The 15,684-nt window shown below is 37.4% G+C and overlaps 1 protein-coding gene across 1 annotated transcript; it reads right to left on the reverse strand.

Moving 5' to 3' along the window:
* Positions 1–2,811: 2,811 nt before the first annotated feature.
* Positions 2,812–4,125, reverse strand: LOC138907972 (uncharacterized). Its single transcript, XM_070198599.1, has 2 exons — positions 4,002–4,125; positions 2,812–3,416 (listed from the first exon to the last, which is right to left on the reverse strand). The coding sequence occupies exons 1-2, from the start codon at positions 4,123–4,125 to the stop codon at positions 2,812–2,814; spliced, it is 729 nt and encodes a 242-aa protein (XP_070054700.1).
* Positions 4,126–15,684: the final 11,559 nt, after the last annotated feature.

The raw sequence follows: 15,684 nt of genomic DNA on the forward strand, positions 1-15,684 counted from the left end.
CTTGCCTGATGAAGTTGGTATCTAGTATAGTATGTCCCAATATTCTCACTACCCTCATAATGGACATTATATTTAATATGGTCAGCAATATCTTTAGGAAAACTTTGATTAATTAGTTTCTCATTCCATGATCCTCCTTGCCTTAATTCTAACACCTCATGCAATTCCTCATCTATTGGAAAATCTGGAGGCAGTACATGATAGAGTGCACCTAGTCCTGTCCAGTTTTCATGTCATATTTTAGTTGTTCCGCTCTTCATCTCCTACATGATATCATGTTCTACTTCTTCCCTATCATTCAACATATGCCTCCACACACGAGAACCCTCTCTAAATTATACTACAGTAGGCAACTCCTTTTTACAATACTTATTCCAAATAAAGTTGTACCATAATGATTTGGTAGTCCTAAACCTCCACCGAAGCTTAGCAAATAGAGCTTTTGATACATCATGTAAAGATCTAAAATCTAGCCCCCCTTCTTCTTTAGGCAGGCATAGGTTCTGCCAAGATGACCAATGCCTACTCCTACCTTCTTCCTTATTGCTCCAAAAAAATATTGCAAAGATTTTATGCAAGTGTTCAAGTATATTATCAGGAGGATCAAGGACTGACAGAAGAGCAATGGCATGCTTTGAAGTATACTAGTGATCATAGTTGCCTTTCCCCCAAATGATAGCATTTTACCTTTCCAAGCATGTGGCTTAGCCTTCACCTTTTTGATAAGACCATCATAATAATCCTTCCTTCTTCTAGTGTAAAATATAGGTTATCCTAAGTATGTGAAAGGAAATTGCCCTATTGTGAAACCTGTAATGTCACCAACTGCTTGAAATAGTGCATGTGCTACATTGGCATGCATGTAATAAGAGATCTTTGATTTATTGATTAGCTGACCTGAGACCTACTCATACCCTCCTAATACTGCCATGATATTGCCCAAAGAATGAGGATGAGCTAAAGCAAATATTATAGTATGATCAACATAAGCCAAATGGTTCAAAGGATCAGACCATTTGGGCATGCCAAATCCAACAAATGTCTTATCCTCGAACAATTTGTTCAAAGACCTAGATAACACTTCAGCTGGCAGAATGAATAAGGCAGGAGACAGTGGATCTCCTTGCTTTACACCTCTTGTGGACTTGAAAAAATCTGATGACTGCCCATTAACCAACACTGAATATAAATTATTAGATAGTAAGTTCCACACCATGGTGATAAAGTGTTCTGCAAAGCCCATCCTTCTTAATACATGCATCAAATACTTCCAGAAAATCCTATCATATGCCCTTGCCATGTCAAGTTTAATCACTTCACTGGCAGGTTTGCCTCTCATTCTTATGTCAGTGACAATTTCTTATTTAAGTAGGATGTTATCAAAAATGCTCCTTCCTTTCACAAATCCATATTGGTTAGGGGAGATGTAAGTAGGCAAAAACTTCTCCAGTCTATCATGAATAACCCTAGAGACCACATTGTTAATGAAATTGCTCAAACTTATAGGTCTTAAGTCTGAGAATGTTTGAACTCTTGGCTTCTTTGGCAGTAGCACCAAGTTAGTGAGAGTAATTGACTTTGGCAAAGTTGCACCTCCATAGAAATGTAGCACCATATTGCGAATATCATAGCAGATCACCTCCCAGCAGACTTGATAAAATAAGCCAGTAAATCCATCAGGACCACTGGCACTGTCTCTACTTAGCCCAAAAATTGCATCCTTGACCTTTTCTAATGTTGGAAACCTATATAACTCCAAGTGATGTTCCATGGACACCGTAGTTGGTACATTGTCCAGCATTGAGAAATATGTAGGATCCCCCTCTTTTCTGAATTGTCTTTGATAGAATTTAACAGTAGCAGAAACCATTTGATCTTCATCATCTAGCCATGCCCCATCTCTATTCTGGATTCTTTTCAATTGTAGTTTCCTCTTCTTGCCATTAACATGCTTGTGAAAGAAACTAGTGTTTCTATCACCCTCAGCAAAACATGTCATACAAGCTTTTTGCTTCCAATGTTGCTCCTCTATAATTAGGTATTTCTTCAATTTTGATTGAGCTTTCCGAAGTATAATCCTGTTCTCAATTGTAGGCTCCTCCTCAAATAACATTTCCTTCACCCTAACAATATCTTCCAGTATTTCCAATTATTTGAAGATGTCACCAAAAGAATCCTTACTCCATTTAGAAAAAGTTGCCTTCACCTTCTTGAGTTTGTGCTTGAAAATTAGAAAAGGATCTCCACTGAACTCAGCATTCCAATTATGTCTCACCACCTCCATGAATGTAGCATGTTTTTCCCATAAGTTTAATAATCTGAATGGCTTGATAAAGTTTGTAGCGTACTCTCCACAAGTCATGAGTAATGGTGCATGATCTGATCTAGTTTTGATCAAGTGTTCCACTTCAATGGTTGGGAGAATATTCTGAAATGGCAAATTCACAAAACTCTTGTCCAACCTCTTAAATACACACTCAGTATTAGGTCTCCCATTCCACCATGTAAATGGACCTCCCAGTAGATCACCTCCCAGTAGACTTGATAAAATTATCTAGTAAATCCATCAGGACCAATGGCACTGTCTCCACTTAGCTCAAAAACTGCATTCTTGACCTCTTCTAATGTTGGAAACCTCCATAACTCCAAGTTCTGTTCCATGGACACCATAGTTGGTACATTGTCCAACATTGAGAAATCTGTAGGATCCCCCTCTTTTGCGAATTGTCTTTGATAGAATTCAACAGTAGCAGTAGCCATTTGATCTTGATCATCTAGCCATGCCCCATATCTATTTTGAATTTTTTTCAATTATAGTTTCTTCCTCTTGCCATTAGCATGGTTGTGAAAGAAACTAGTATTTTTATCACCCTCAGCAAACCATGTCATACCAGCTTTTTGCTTCCAGTGTTGCTCCTCTATACTTAGGTATTTCTTCAATTCTGATTGAGCTTTCTGAAGGATAATCCTATTCTCAATTGTAGGCTCCTCCTCGAATAGCATCTCCTTCACCCTAACAATATCGTCCAGTATTTCCAATTGTTTGAAGATGTCAGCAAAAGAATCCTTACTCCATTTAGACAAAGTTGCCTTCACCTTCTTGAGTTTGTGCTTGAATATTAGAAAAGGATCTCCAATGAACTCAGCATTCCAATTATGTCTCACCACCTTCATGAATGTAGCATGTTTTGTCCATAAGTTTAATAATCTGAATGGCTTGACAAAGTTTGTAGCGTACTCTTCACAAGTCATGAGTAATGGTGCATGATCTGATCCAGTTCTGATCAAGTGTTCCACTTCAATGGTTGGAAGAATATTCTGAAATGGCAAATTCACAAAACTCTTGTCCAACCTCTTAAATACACACTCAGTATTAGGTCTCCCATTCCACCATATAAAGGGACCTTCTTTATATCCTTTATCAGATAAGCCACAGGAGTTTACACAAAAGGCAAAGTCCTCATATTCAGAAGGATATACTGGATCTTCTCATCTTCATGTAACACCACATAAAAATCTCCTCCTAGCCAAGGTTACTCTATTTCACTTACCATGTAATACAAGTTATCCCACAATTCCAATCTTTCCAAAGATGAGCACTTTGCATAAACAAAGGTCATCATAATGTGTTGCCTGATGTCATGATGGAATACCTTTATAGTCACTTGTTGAGTAGTTTCCATCACTAATTCCCATTTTACCACAGCATCAAAGAACAATCATATCTTTCTATTCAAATTTGAAAAAGCAGTCTCCATGTTAAGCCTTCTCTTATACCTTTGTATGTGTCCTGCATTCTAAAAGGGCTCAATTAATTCAATGATAAAGAAACTGTGCTACCTTTGCATATTGATCACTTTAGGAAAGGCCTGCCATGTATTTACAGACCTAATATTCCAAATTAATTTCTTGATCATCATTTAGTTTGTGAGGTTGCGCTCATGGACATGATTCTTAAAGGTTGAAGAGGTTCTTTGTGAGTCTGCTTCTTTGTTTCTTACCCCCTTTTACACTAGTTCTAGGAGATAGATCAGCCTCTCTTGCCACTTGTTTGAAATTTTCAGCAGTTGATTCATCATATCCATCTTCTTCCAGTTGTTGCTGCTCCATCAAAGCTATTTCCATGGGTGCCACATTGCGAGTGACTAGATCATGCAATGTTTGCAAAGGAGACTTCACTGGAACATTGAGCTAAAGCTGCATGATCTGATTAGTGGCTGATGCACAAGCCATTGGCATTGCCTCTAATGCTCCTGTTGTCTTTGGTACAATATCCTGCTCCTTATATACCTTGTCATTCTTCTCTAAGTTGCCTACAACTTTCTGCATCATCCCGACTTGGAGTTCATAGACATTGCCTAAATTAAGGTTCACTGTAGCTAGTTTCCCAGAAGTTACTGTTCCATTAAGATCAGTGGTCTTGCCCTGAGGTGTTTGTTGATTTTCCCTCACTGTATCATCTATGACGTTAACATTAACATTGTCAACTTTTTCCGTCCCCAAAATCTCCACCGGATCACCTCTAGAATTGTCCAAAATTTGAACAGTTTTTCTAGGGTTTATTGTTCCATTGAAGTTGTTCCTCCCATCTGGTTCTGCAGTTGATCCACCATTGATTCTAGGTTCACTTCATGGTCCTGTATCATCTCTAATTGGTTGCAAAGGTTGTTAAGCATTGGTCCTCTCTAAATCATCAAGCCTAATTTCCTGGGAGCTAGGGTTTACTTAGGTCCACATTGTCTACTTGTTCAAGCTGTAAGTTGCCCCTCTGATCATTAGCTCTTGTGCTTGTATTTGCTTCTGAATCATCATCAAACTCCGGTACTTCATCACTCCATAACTGTCTATCACCTCTAATAGCTCCAGTTGACTTGGGTGATTCCACAAAGGTCTGGGAAGGAACCTCGTGGCATGAGTGGTTTAAATTAACATTAAGATCTTCATTCTGTGTACCAAAGCATCTTTGAACCCAGTCGACCGTCCTCTCCTTTGTAGTTGCATCCTTAATCCCATTATTACTAGGATTAGGGCTCATATTTCCACCCGGATTCTCTTTCCTAGCTTTCATACTTTTCTCTACCTTAATTCTTGTATCACTAGGATTAGGAACACCTTCCTTAGCCATTACAGTAATCCTAGAACTCTTAGGATTGGAGCTGGGATTTTTCAACATTCCTTACCTGCTTCTTCTCCTTATCATTCTTAGCATTATTACCAAGTTGCTTCTTCTACCCTTTCTTGGTAACTTTCTTTAGTTGTTCTTTCTCTTTTTCTTTGCCTTTTCTATCTCCTTTGCCATCAGTGACCCTTAAAGTTGGTTTATCAATTTCTTCTACCTCCAAAGCATTACATTTATTTTTTGTTGATACTCCCTCATCTTTGTTCTTCCCCTTCCTATTGTCAACTACTTTCCCCTTTGTATTGCCAATTATATGACCCTTATTATCACGTTAATACTTATTCTTTCTTGCTTGTATCCACTCCTGCTTGGCATTATTTGTTATTGGTTTACCCAAAACGTTTCCACTTGAGAGTACTTTAGTTGAAGCAACTGCAGTACCAACTACTTCCCTTCCAGTATCTTGATTCTCTACCTTGTCATCGTACCTCTTATGTAATTCTGGATGAATTACCCAGCATTCAAGTTCGTTGTGCCTTTGCTTTCTATATGTATTACAATATTTTGGCAAGTAGTCATATTTGATCTTGATCCATTTAGATTCATCCGGCCCAGTCTCATCTTCTTCTTCCACTCTCTTAATTCTTTGAGGAAATTTTGCAAGTAAATTTACTTCTACCTTAACCTTTGCACAGCTAGGTCTTGTGCCATTTTGTGTAGCCAAATCAATATGAAGTGGATTACCTATTGCTCTTGCCAACGAAAATACGAATTCCTTACCAAAATATTAGGTGGCAGCTCTGGCAAGCTAATCCATGCAATAGCAATGGGGGTGTCTTCATCAGGCTTCCACCATGGATTCCACTTAGTATATCGCATCTGCCATATTTCACCTTGTGCCTTCAAATAAAAAGTTGGCTTCGAGAGTAGATGAACATAAACCCCCATCAATGATAACCTAATTAGCACATGATTATCTTCAATGAGCCCTATATAACATGCACCCTTCAACTCACATTGTATTGGTATGACCTTGCGCAATTCGTTGATTACTTTTTGCCATAAGAAAATTTTCCCAACACTGCCAGTTGCAAACCTTGTTTAACTATTGATTGCTTCACTTCTGCCTTTTTCCAGCATATTATAGGCTCTCCATGTAAATACTCCACTGGTTTCATGGGGACGACAACTAGGGTTTGCATGGGATTACTTTGTGATTTTGGTTGTAAAAGATTTGCGTAATTTTGGATTGGATTTGTGGGTGTAATGTATGTAGTAGGTTGTGGGGAAGGTGTAGACGACTGACCAGCCCCATCAGGTGGCTGGCTGGTGGCCGGCGACGCCATGAAAGAGCCCGCGAAGCTTTCCTCCCGGTCTACGCAAAATCGCCAATTGCCAATCGCCAGAGCTCTTGGACGCGCGGATCAAAATCTTCCTCTTTGTGTTTTAAGGTGGAGCCTTTTTTTAAAAAATAATAATCATTGCCGATTAATTTTAACATAGAAAGCCCTCCACCGGGTTATATTAATTGTCTAAAAAGCTAAATTTGATACAATTAATTAAACTAACTTTTTTAAAGGAAACAATACAGAGGAATTTTGCTGGCCATGAGTTTGTTAAGAAAAAATTACTAAATTATCAAAAGAGAGATTTTGTGGGGGCATAATAAGGACACGTGAAGCTGAGGTACTAAACGAAAACATAAAAACATGTTTCCAGCTTATTCAAATAACATTAGAAAAATGCTATTCTATATCTAACAAGCTACGTTGAAATCTTGGAGATCCATAATAACAAAGTCATGAAATTAATAGACGCCAAATCATATAATTTTTCATGATTATAATAGGGTGATAACAATAAATGTATATGCATAAGTTTTCTTAGTTGTAGCAAATATACATATAGACGTTCAGTCGAAGAATTTCAAAGCAATTGTTTAATACAATATGCGACTACTCAGCAATTTCAATGCAGAGTCATTTGATTAGTCCCTCGGCAGACCAAATTTTGGACCGGGTAATTTATAGTTGGTTTGCTTATTTTATGGCAAAATTTGACCAAATCTATCAAATGCTACTTAAACGTATAGTGATAGGTCAAGCTTCTTCTTTTCCTTAAAAGTGTTTTTTCCCTAAAAAGTTCTTTTTTCTCGCATTGAGGTATTTGACCAAGATATTTTTGGGGGAAAAAGTATATTTAGAAAGAAGCAGAAACAGTTTTGAAAAACAAAAAAAATTAGCTTCTCCCCAGAAACAGAAGCAGTTTTAACTTTTCTTATTACCAAAAATATCCTTAGCAAAATATAACTTTACTTATTTTACACCTGGTACTTAGGATATTAATCTATAAGTATTTTTTCTTGTTTTTGGAATAGCTTTCTAATGTTTAGTGACTTTTGGGGTGAATGCCTTTATATTTATTAAATAATTTCCAAATATATTTAAATCATATTAAAAATTAAAGTACATTTTTTTTTATTTTCACATTTTACTTAAATAAACTTATTTTTTTAATTATTGTCTTTAATAATAAAAATTTGTGACTATTTATTTACTTTAATGATATTTGTATTAAGTAAATCTAGTCACGTTCTTATTCGTAATTTGATAATTAAAAGCACTTTTTTAAAGACCAAAACATTTATTGCTCAAAGTACTTTTTATATTGATTAGCCAAACATAATTTGATTTTCTCCAAAAGTACTTTTTCGAAAAGCCTTTTGGAGAAAAATACTTTTCAAAATAAGCTGATTTTTTCGGTTTGGCTAAACAAGCTATTACTCATAGTCTATTTTGCCATTCTTCTCCAAGGCCAGTTCAAAAAAGTGCTTTTGTTAAATATGAGGTGTTTGGCTAAGCTTTTAGAAGGAAAAAAATATTTTTGTGTGGAAGCGGGTTTTGAGAAGCAGAAAAGAATAACTTCTTTTCATAAGTACTTTTGAGAAAAATATATTTAGATGCACTTTTTAAAAGCTTGGCCAAATGCTAATTATTTCTCAAAAGTAATTTTCAATTAACATTCAATTAAATAGCATAAACCTATTTTTGGGAATTAATTAGAAAAAATCATCTATGAAAATTGTGAATTCTAACAATTATTCTCCTAGCAAGTTAATTTAAAACAAAGATTGAATACAGATGTAAAGACACAAAGAAGAAAACAAGTTGTAAAGCAAACATTAGGATAAATTATTAAACAGTAATTCTGACAACATCTTATAACTAAGATGAAAGCTTGTTTATCCTGCTTTACTAAAGTCTTTGTTTTAGCGTGTAACGCTAAAGATATGGTTTATAAATTTTCGAGCAAGTGTACCAAAGTCACTGTTATCACAACAAAATGAACAAAATCACTGCTCTTTGATTTTAATGGAGACTTGCGAAAAGGCGGTTCGGTGAATGATTCTTGACAACAGCACAGTGGCTTCTTGAGCAAAACTCTCGGCCAAAAAAAAAATTTATTTGCATCTAAATATTCAATAGAAGATTGTAACGACCCGACCGATCGTTTTGAGTTTTACCGTTTTATTAGGTGGTTTGAGACTTTAAGTAGTTTCATATTATGTATTATGACTTCGTGTATGGTTGATTACGGTTCTCGAGCAGTTCGAGATTGATTTGGAAGAATGATTCTCGTTTTAGAAGTTTTAAGTTGCAAGAGTTGACCAAGGTTTGACTTTTAGGTAAACGAACTCGGAATCGGGTTTTGATTATTCCGATAGGTTCGTATGATGATTTTGGACTTGTATGTATGTTCGGATTTGGTATCGGGGGTTCCTAGAAGAATTCGACACTATTTATCGAAACTTGGCAATTTGAATAACTTAAAAGTTCATAAGTTTGACCAAGAGTTGACTTTGATGTTATTGGATTCCAATTGGTGTTTCGATACTTTGGATAGGTCTATATAGTTGAATTGAATTTGTGTGCAAAGTTTGAAAATAATGCGAAGTGTTTAATTGTGATTCACACACTCTTTTGAAAGAATGAAGATTTAACAACTTAAGAGAAATTCTATTCAGTTTGAGCCTCGATTCTTTGTTGTGATATTCCCGTGGGTATTTTGAGGCTTTGGATAAGTTTTTCTAATGTATTTGTACTTGTTGGTATGATTGGATGGGGTCCCGAGGGTCTCGGGTGTATTTTAAAATATTTGTTGAGAAACTAGTTAAGGATATGAAGTTTGACCATGGTCAATATCAGAATAAGATGACCTCTTTTCAGTGTTTTGAGTGCACGAGCAGGTTCGTAGCGTATTTTATAATTGAAATGCATATACGGTTTGTGTACGGGAGGTGTTAAATGAGTTTTGGGTGCTACAACGAAGATTTCCTTATTGCTGGTTTTTTTTTCTGCCGTAAATAATTACGAAAATGCTGTTGAAATTTTCAGATTTCTTTTAAAACTTCAAAACATTGTATCTCTCTCATTTTAAGGTCAAATTGGGTGATTCAAGAGGCTATCTTGGGTGTAATCTCGCAAGAATCGTATTGAAATTATCAAAAATAAGTTTTGGGATCATCTAGGACCTGAATCGAGCTGAGAATACTACTGCATTATTTTTTCTTATTTCAGAATTTAGTTAATTTTTCTCACAAGGTTGTAGAGCTCAGTTTTGGGCTATTTTGGAAAAGATTTTTACTACTTAGATTGGGGTAAGTAATTTTGACTCATATTTATTATTATTTCATGATTACAACCTCGTTTTTTGTGTTTGATTAATAGTTTGAATTGGAGAGATTGAGAATTTTAGTAAAAACTTTCTAAAACATAAATTGATGGTTTGAAGGACTGTTTGAGGTCGGAATTGAATGATTTTCCTATGATTGGATTCGTATCGGAATGTGTGTTCAACATTTATGAGTTTATCGGATTCCGAGATGCGGTCCCAGGGCTGACGTTCTGGGTTGACCTTTTGGTTTTCATTAAAGATCGTAGCTTTATTATCGAAAATTATTCCTATGTCTTTTATTTATGATAATAAATTATTTTGGCTAGATTCGAGCCATTCGGAGGTTGTTTCAGATGGTAAGAGCTTCTTAGATATTGATTTAGCTTCTTTGAGGTAAGTATCTTGCCTAGCTGTGTATGAAAAACTACCCCTTAGGTTTTGAGTTGATGATACTATCTGAATTATGTGAAAGATGTGTACACGAGGTGACGAGTGTGTACACGGTCTTATAGTGGTATTTGATCGGTGTAGACTTATAGGCTTCTTCCATGCATTTATTGTATTTGTCATAACATGTGATATCTTTCATTGTTGACTTTTCTCTTACGTGCCTTGAAGTTGTTAGTATATGTTCTATCTTTTATTGTCATGTTCAATCTTATATGTTTTATTTGTTAATTATAATTACTTGTTGAATTCGTGTCTTATCTGTTACATGCCTTAATTGTTAATTGACTCTTGGTAATCGTGTCTTTATTTATAAATTGTCATTACTTTCTATTTGATTTTGGGACTTATCGTGTAAATTTACCATCCATTTATGACTTCTTGTGTAGCTTCGTTATTGCGTTTGGTTTTGTGATACGCCGTAGTTGGTTGTAGTTGTTTGTGTATTACCTATTGTTTGGGGATCGAGTTTCACGCGACAACGATATTGAAATGATATGAAAATATATGATATGGAGCGATAAGGACGGATGATATGATATAGGTGGGATCAGGTTGCACCCGCAACAGATATTGACATTATTGTGTGGGATCGGGTTACACGCCGTAACGGATATTTTTATTATTGTGTGGGATCGGGTTGTACGTCTCAACGGATATTGTTATGATAATAGGTGGGATCGGGTTGCACACCTCAATATATATTATTATTATTGTATAGGATCGGGTTGCACGCCGCACATGATTGACATGTTGTAATTATTGCGATAAAAAAGTTATCCTAAATTGTTATTTTCATGGTGTGTTCTATGTTGGAATTGTTTATCAATTGAACGGTTATTGTTTTTTCTTAAATCATTTCACTGGTATTTGATCATATTTGGTTGAAACGATATTGACCTCTTGTACGAGTCATGTATTCTACTTGATCTGTTGTGTTACTCTAATGTACCAATATGTGCCTCCGTTATTACTTGGTAAATTGAATGTCAAGGTGAATTTACTTGCGTAAGGTCATTATCTCATATTCTATTAAGTTGTTGGTAACATAACGGTTTTAAATAAAAGAATTATTAACATGTCTTATTCTATGTGTCTCTTAAGATAGAACTCATTATCTCACTTGGTGCTTTACTATTTTAATATGGTTATCACATTTTTACTTTATGTCACTACCCCAATATCCCTCCGTAGGATGTCATGACGGTACCTAGTGTCTAATACTAGGTAAACCTAATAAGCATACGGAATAATTGAAATAATAATCTAAAAGCTCAAAATGTCAGCAACTGTATAAAGTAAAAATTGCAACTCAAAGTATATATATCTCCCAAAACCCGGTAGATATAAGTCAGAAGCTCTAGATACAAAGTTGCAAATATCCTAAACATCACTCTCTATCAAAACATAAAAACAAAATTTTGAAATGACGGGATAAGAGGGGACTATGAGGCATGCAGACGCGGGTAGGTGTACCTTGAAGTCTCCAAGCAGCAGCATAACACTCTAATATCGAGACTGATAGGATGCACCTGGATCTGCACAAAATATGTGCAGAAGCGTAGTATGAGTACACCACAACGGTACCTAGTAAGTGCCAAGCCTAACCTCGGTAGAGTAGTGACGAGGTCAAGTCACGGCCCTACTGGGAATGATAAGAAACAAGATAGAAGATATAATGAAATAGTAAAGTGACAGGGACCTATAAAAATAGAAATTTACGGAAGGTAACAACACGGAATCAAGAAGACAAATACAACACGTAAAGAAGCAAGAATCTTACAAGTTAAGGAATAACAACAACAACAACAACAACAACAACAATAACAACAACAACAACAACAATAACAACAACAATACAACAAATAGAGAAAATCAACAGGGGCATTCCCGAGGTACCGCCTCGTAGTCCAAAAAGTAAATATTTCACAATCTCTTTATAATAACAAACCGCACGATAGAAACTTCGTGCCACAATAAAAGTTCGCACGATAGAAACCTCATGCCACAATAACAATCCGCACGGTAGAAACCTCGTGCCACTATAACAACCAGCACGGCAGAAACCTCGTGCCACAACCAAACAATCACCTCAATAATAATCACGAAAACCAAAACATAACAAATGAAACAAGGTTATTTCAAGAAAAGAATCCCACAGTTAAATAATAAATACGGAATCAAGGAAGAAGGTTATTAAACTAAGTATGTTGTATAACTTGTAAATAAGAGATAAGACACGTAGATATATGAAATTAGGCTAAACATGATGACTACACATGCTAGAGTAACTCAATTAAGGAAATAAAAGGAAACTACTTAGCAAAAACCGGATTTTCAACATTTAACCCGAGTACGCGCTCTTCACTTTGCGTACACAGCCTTCACATATTGCAAAATCACCATAACAGTACCAAAGCCTAAGGGGAATTTCAACCACACAAGGTTAGACAAGTCACTTACCTCAATCCTCGCTCAATCAATCAATAAGAAGGCCTTTCCCTCTACTTTCCGACTTCGAACGACTCGAATCTAACCAAAAATAATTACATATTATAAATATAACTATAGAAAACTAATCTAAATAATGAAATTATGATTTTAGCAAAAATTGGAAACATTCGCTCCAAAAACTCAATCCCGGGCCCACGTCTCGGAACCCAACCAAAATAATAAAATCCGAACACCCATTCGATATCGCGTCCAACCATACAAGAATTATCCAAATTCGAACTCATTTGGCCTTTCAAAACTCAAGAATTTGGTCTAAGAACTTCACACCTTTTCCCCCCAAATATTTCAACCCAAATCCTTAATTAAATGAAGAAATTGAAGGTAGATTAGTGAAAATTAATCAAAAACAATTTAAGAGATCTTACCCCAACAATCCCTCTGAAAAACCTTCAAACTATTGCCTTAATCCGAGCTTTATATCTCAAAATATGAGGAAAATGGCAAACCCTCGATTTTAAACTCTCTGCCCAGGCATTCTCGCTTCTACGGTCCAAAATCCACTTTTGCGGTATCGTTTTTGTTGTCACTAATCTGCTTATGCGTAAAAAACTCCCCTCCCAACCTCACGCACCTGCGATCAAGCCTCCGCATCTGCGGGTGCGCTCCTGCACAAAACAAGGTCGTTTCTACGACCCTACAACCATCCGGCCAACCTCGCTTCTGCGATAAAACCTTCGCTTCCGCGTCCACGCAGGTGAGGACAACCCTTCGCACCTGTGACTATAACCTTCCTCACTCCTGGCCGCATCTGTGCTTCCCATCTTGCACCTGCGACCAAAGCTCTGCATGTGCTATCACACCAGAAGACTCCAACTACAACACCCCTTTTTAGTCCATACTTGATCCGATAATTGTCTGAACTTCACTTGAGGACTTCGAGATCTCAACCAAATATACCAACAAGTCCAAAAACACGATACGACGTTAGTCGAGCCTTCCAATCACATCAAACAATGCTAAAACCACAAATCGCGCATCGAATCAAGCCTAATGAAACATCGATTCTAACTTCCTCATTCGATGCCGAACCCTATCAAATCACATCTGATTGACCTCAAATTTTGCACACAAGTCACAAATGACACCATGGACCTACTCCAATTCATAGAATCAGAATCCGACCCTGATAGCCATAAAGGCCACTCCCAGTCAAACTTTTAAATTTCCAACTTTCGCCATTTCAATCCTAATTCAATTACAGACCTCCAATATACAATCCGGACGCGCTCCTAAGTCCAAAATTACCCAACGGAGTTAACATAGCCATTAAAACTCCATCTTAGAGTCGTCAACATATAAGTCAATATTCGGTTAACCTTTTAAACTTAAGCTTCCAATTTAGGGACTAAGTGTCTCATTTCACTCCGAAACTCACCCGAACCTGACACCAAGCGCCCCGACAAGTCACATAACCCCAAAATGTAGTAGAGGGTGCAATAAATAGGGGATCAGGGCTAATACTCTCAAAATGACCGGTCGGGTCGTTACATCCTCCCGCTCTTAAAACAAACGTCCGTACTCAAACAAGTATAGAGATATATCTAAAGTGGTGAAAAGATAAGGATAATGAATGCACATATCATGCTCGGTCTCCCAAGTGGCCTCCTCGACTGGCTGACCCCTCCACTGAACCTTCACTGAAGCGATGTTCTTCGACCTGAACTTTCGAACTTGCCTGTCCAAAATGGCCACCGGCTCCTCAACATAAAATAGATCCTTGTCCAACTGGACTGAGCTGAAGTCTAACACATAAGACATATCACCGTGATATTTTCGGAGCATGGAAACATGTAACACTGGATGAACTGCAGACGGACTAGGTAGTAGTGCAAGTCTGTATGCCACATTTCCAACCCTCTCAAGAATCTCAAAAGGCCCGATATACCTAGGTCTCAACTTGCCCTTCCTCCCGAACCTCATAACAGCCTTCATGGGCGAAACCTGAAGCAAGTCCCTCTCCCCAACCATGAATGCAACATTGCGAGCCTTCCAATATACATAACTCTTTTATTTGGATTGGGCTGTACAAATTCGATCCTGAATCAATTTTACCTTTTCCAAAGCATCCTGAACCAAATATGTACCCTATAGCCTAGCCTTACCCGCCTTAAACCAACCCATCGGAGACCGACACTACCTACCATACAAAGCCTCATATGGTGACATCTGAATGCTCGATTGGTAACTGTTGTTGTAGGAAAACTCCGCAAGCGGAAAGAACTGATACCAAGAATGCCCAAAATCCATCACACACGCATGAAGCATATCCTCCAATATCTAAATAGTGCGCTCGGACTGTCCGTCCGTCTGAGGGTGAAATGTTGTACTCAACTCCACCCTCGTGCCCAACTCATGTTGTACGGCTCTCCAGAACCACGATGTAAACTGTGTACCCCGGTCATAGATGATAGATACCAGCATGCCATGAACCGTAACAATCTCGCGAATATAAACCTTAGCTAGCTGCTCTGAAGAGTAAGTGGTCACCACTGGAATGAAATGAGCTGACTTGGTCAATCTATCCACAATAACCCATACTGCATCGAACTTCCTCTGAGTCTGTGGGATCCCAACAACAAAACCATAGTAATCCGCTCCTATTTCTACTCCAGAATCTCTAACTTCTGAAACAATCCACCAGGCCGCTGATGCTCATACTTTACCTGTTGAAAGTTTAGGCACCAAGCAATATATTACACTATGTCCTTGTTCATCTGCCTTAACCAATAGTATTGGCTCAAGTCCTGATACAGTTTTGCGGCACCTGGATGAATGGAGTATCGCGAACTGTGAGCCTCCTGGAGGATCAGCTCACGCGAGACATCTACATTGGGCAAACATAGCCTGCCCTGCATCGGTAATACACCATCCTCTCCAATAGTGACCTCCTTGGATTCACCGTGTTGAACTGTGTCCTTAAGGACAAGCAA

Source organism: Nicotiana tomentosiformis, chromosome 3, assembly GCF_000390325.3.
Source record: "Nicotiana tomentosiformis chromosome 3, ASM39032v3, whole genome shotgun sequence".
NCBI classification, from domain to species: domain Eukaryota; kingdom Viridiplantae; phylum Streptophyta; class Magnoliopsida; order Solanales; family Solanaceae; genus Nicotiana; species Nicotiana tomentosiformis.

Bases quoted from the DNA above. Each gene is read 5' to 3' on its own strand.
- LOC138907972 (XM_070198599.1), bottom strand. From the start codon at position 4,125: ATGGAAATAGCTTTGATGGAGCAGCAACAACTGGAAGAAGATGGATAT. The intron at 3,417-4,001 runs GTAAGAAACAAA...TATCTGATAAAG, and splicing joins TAGAACTAGTGTAAAAGGGG to GATATAAAGAAGGTCCCTTT.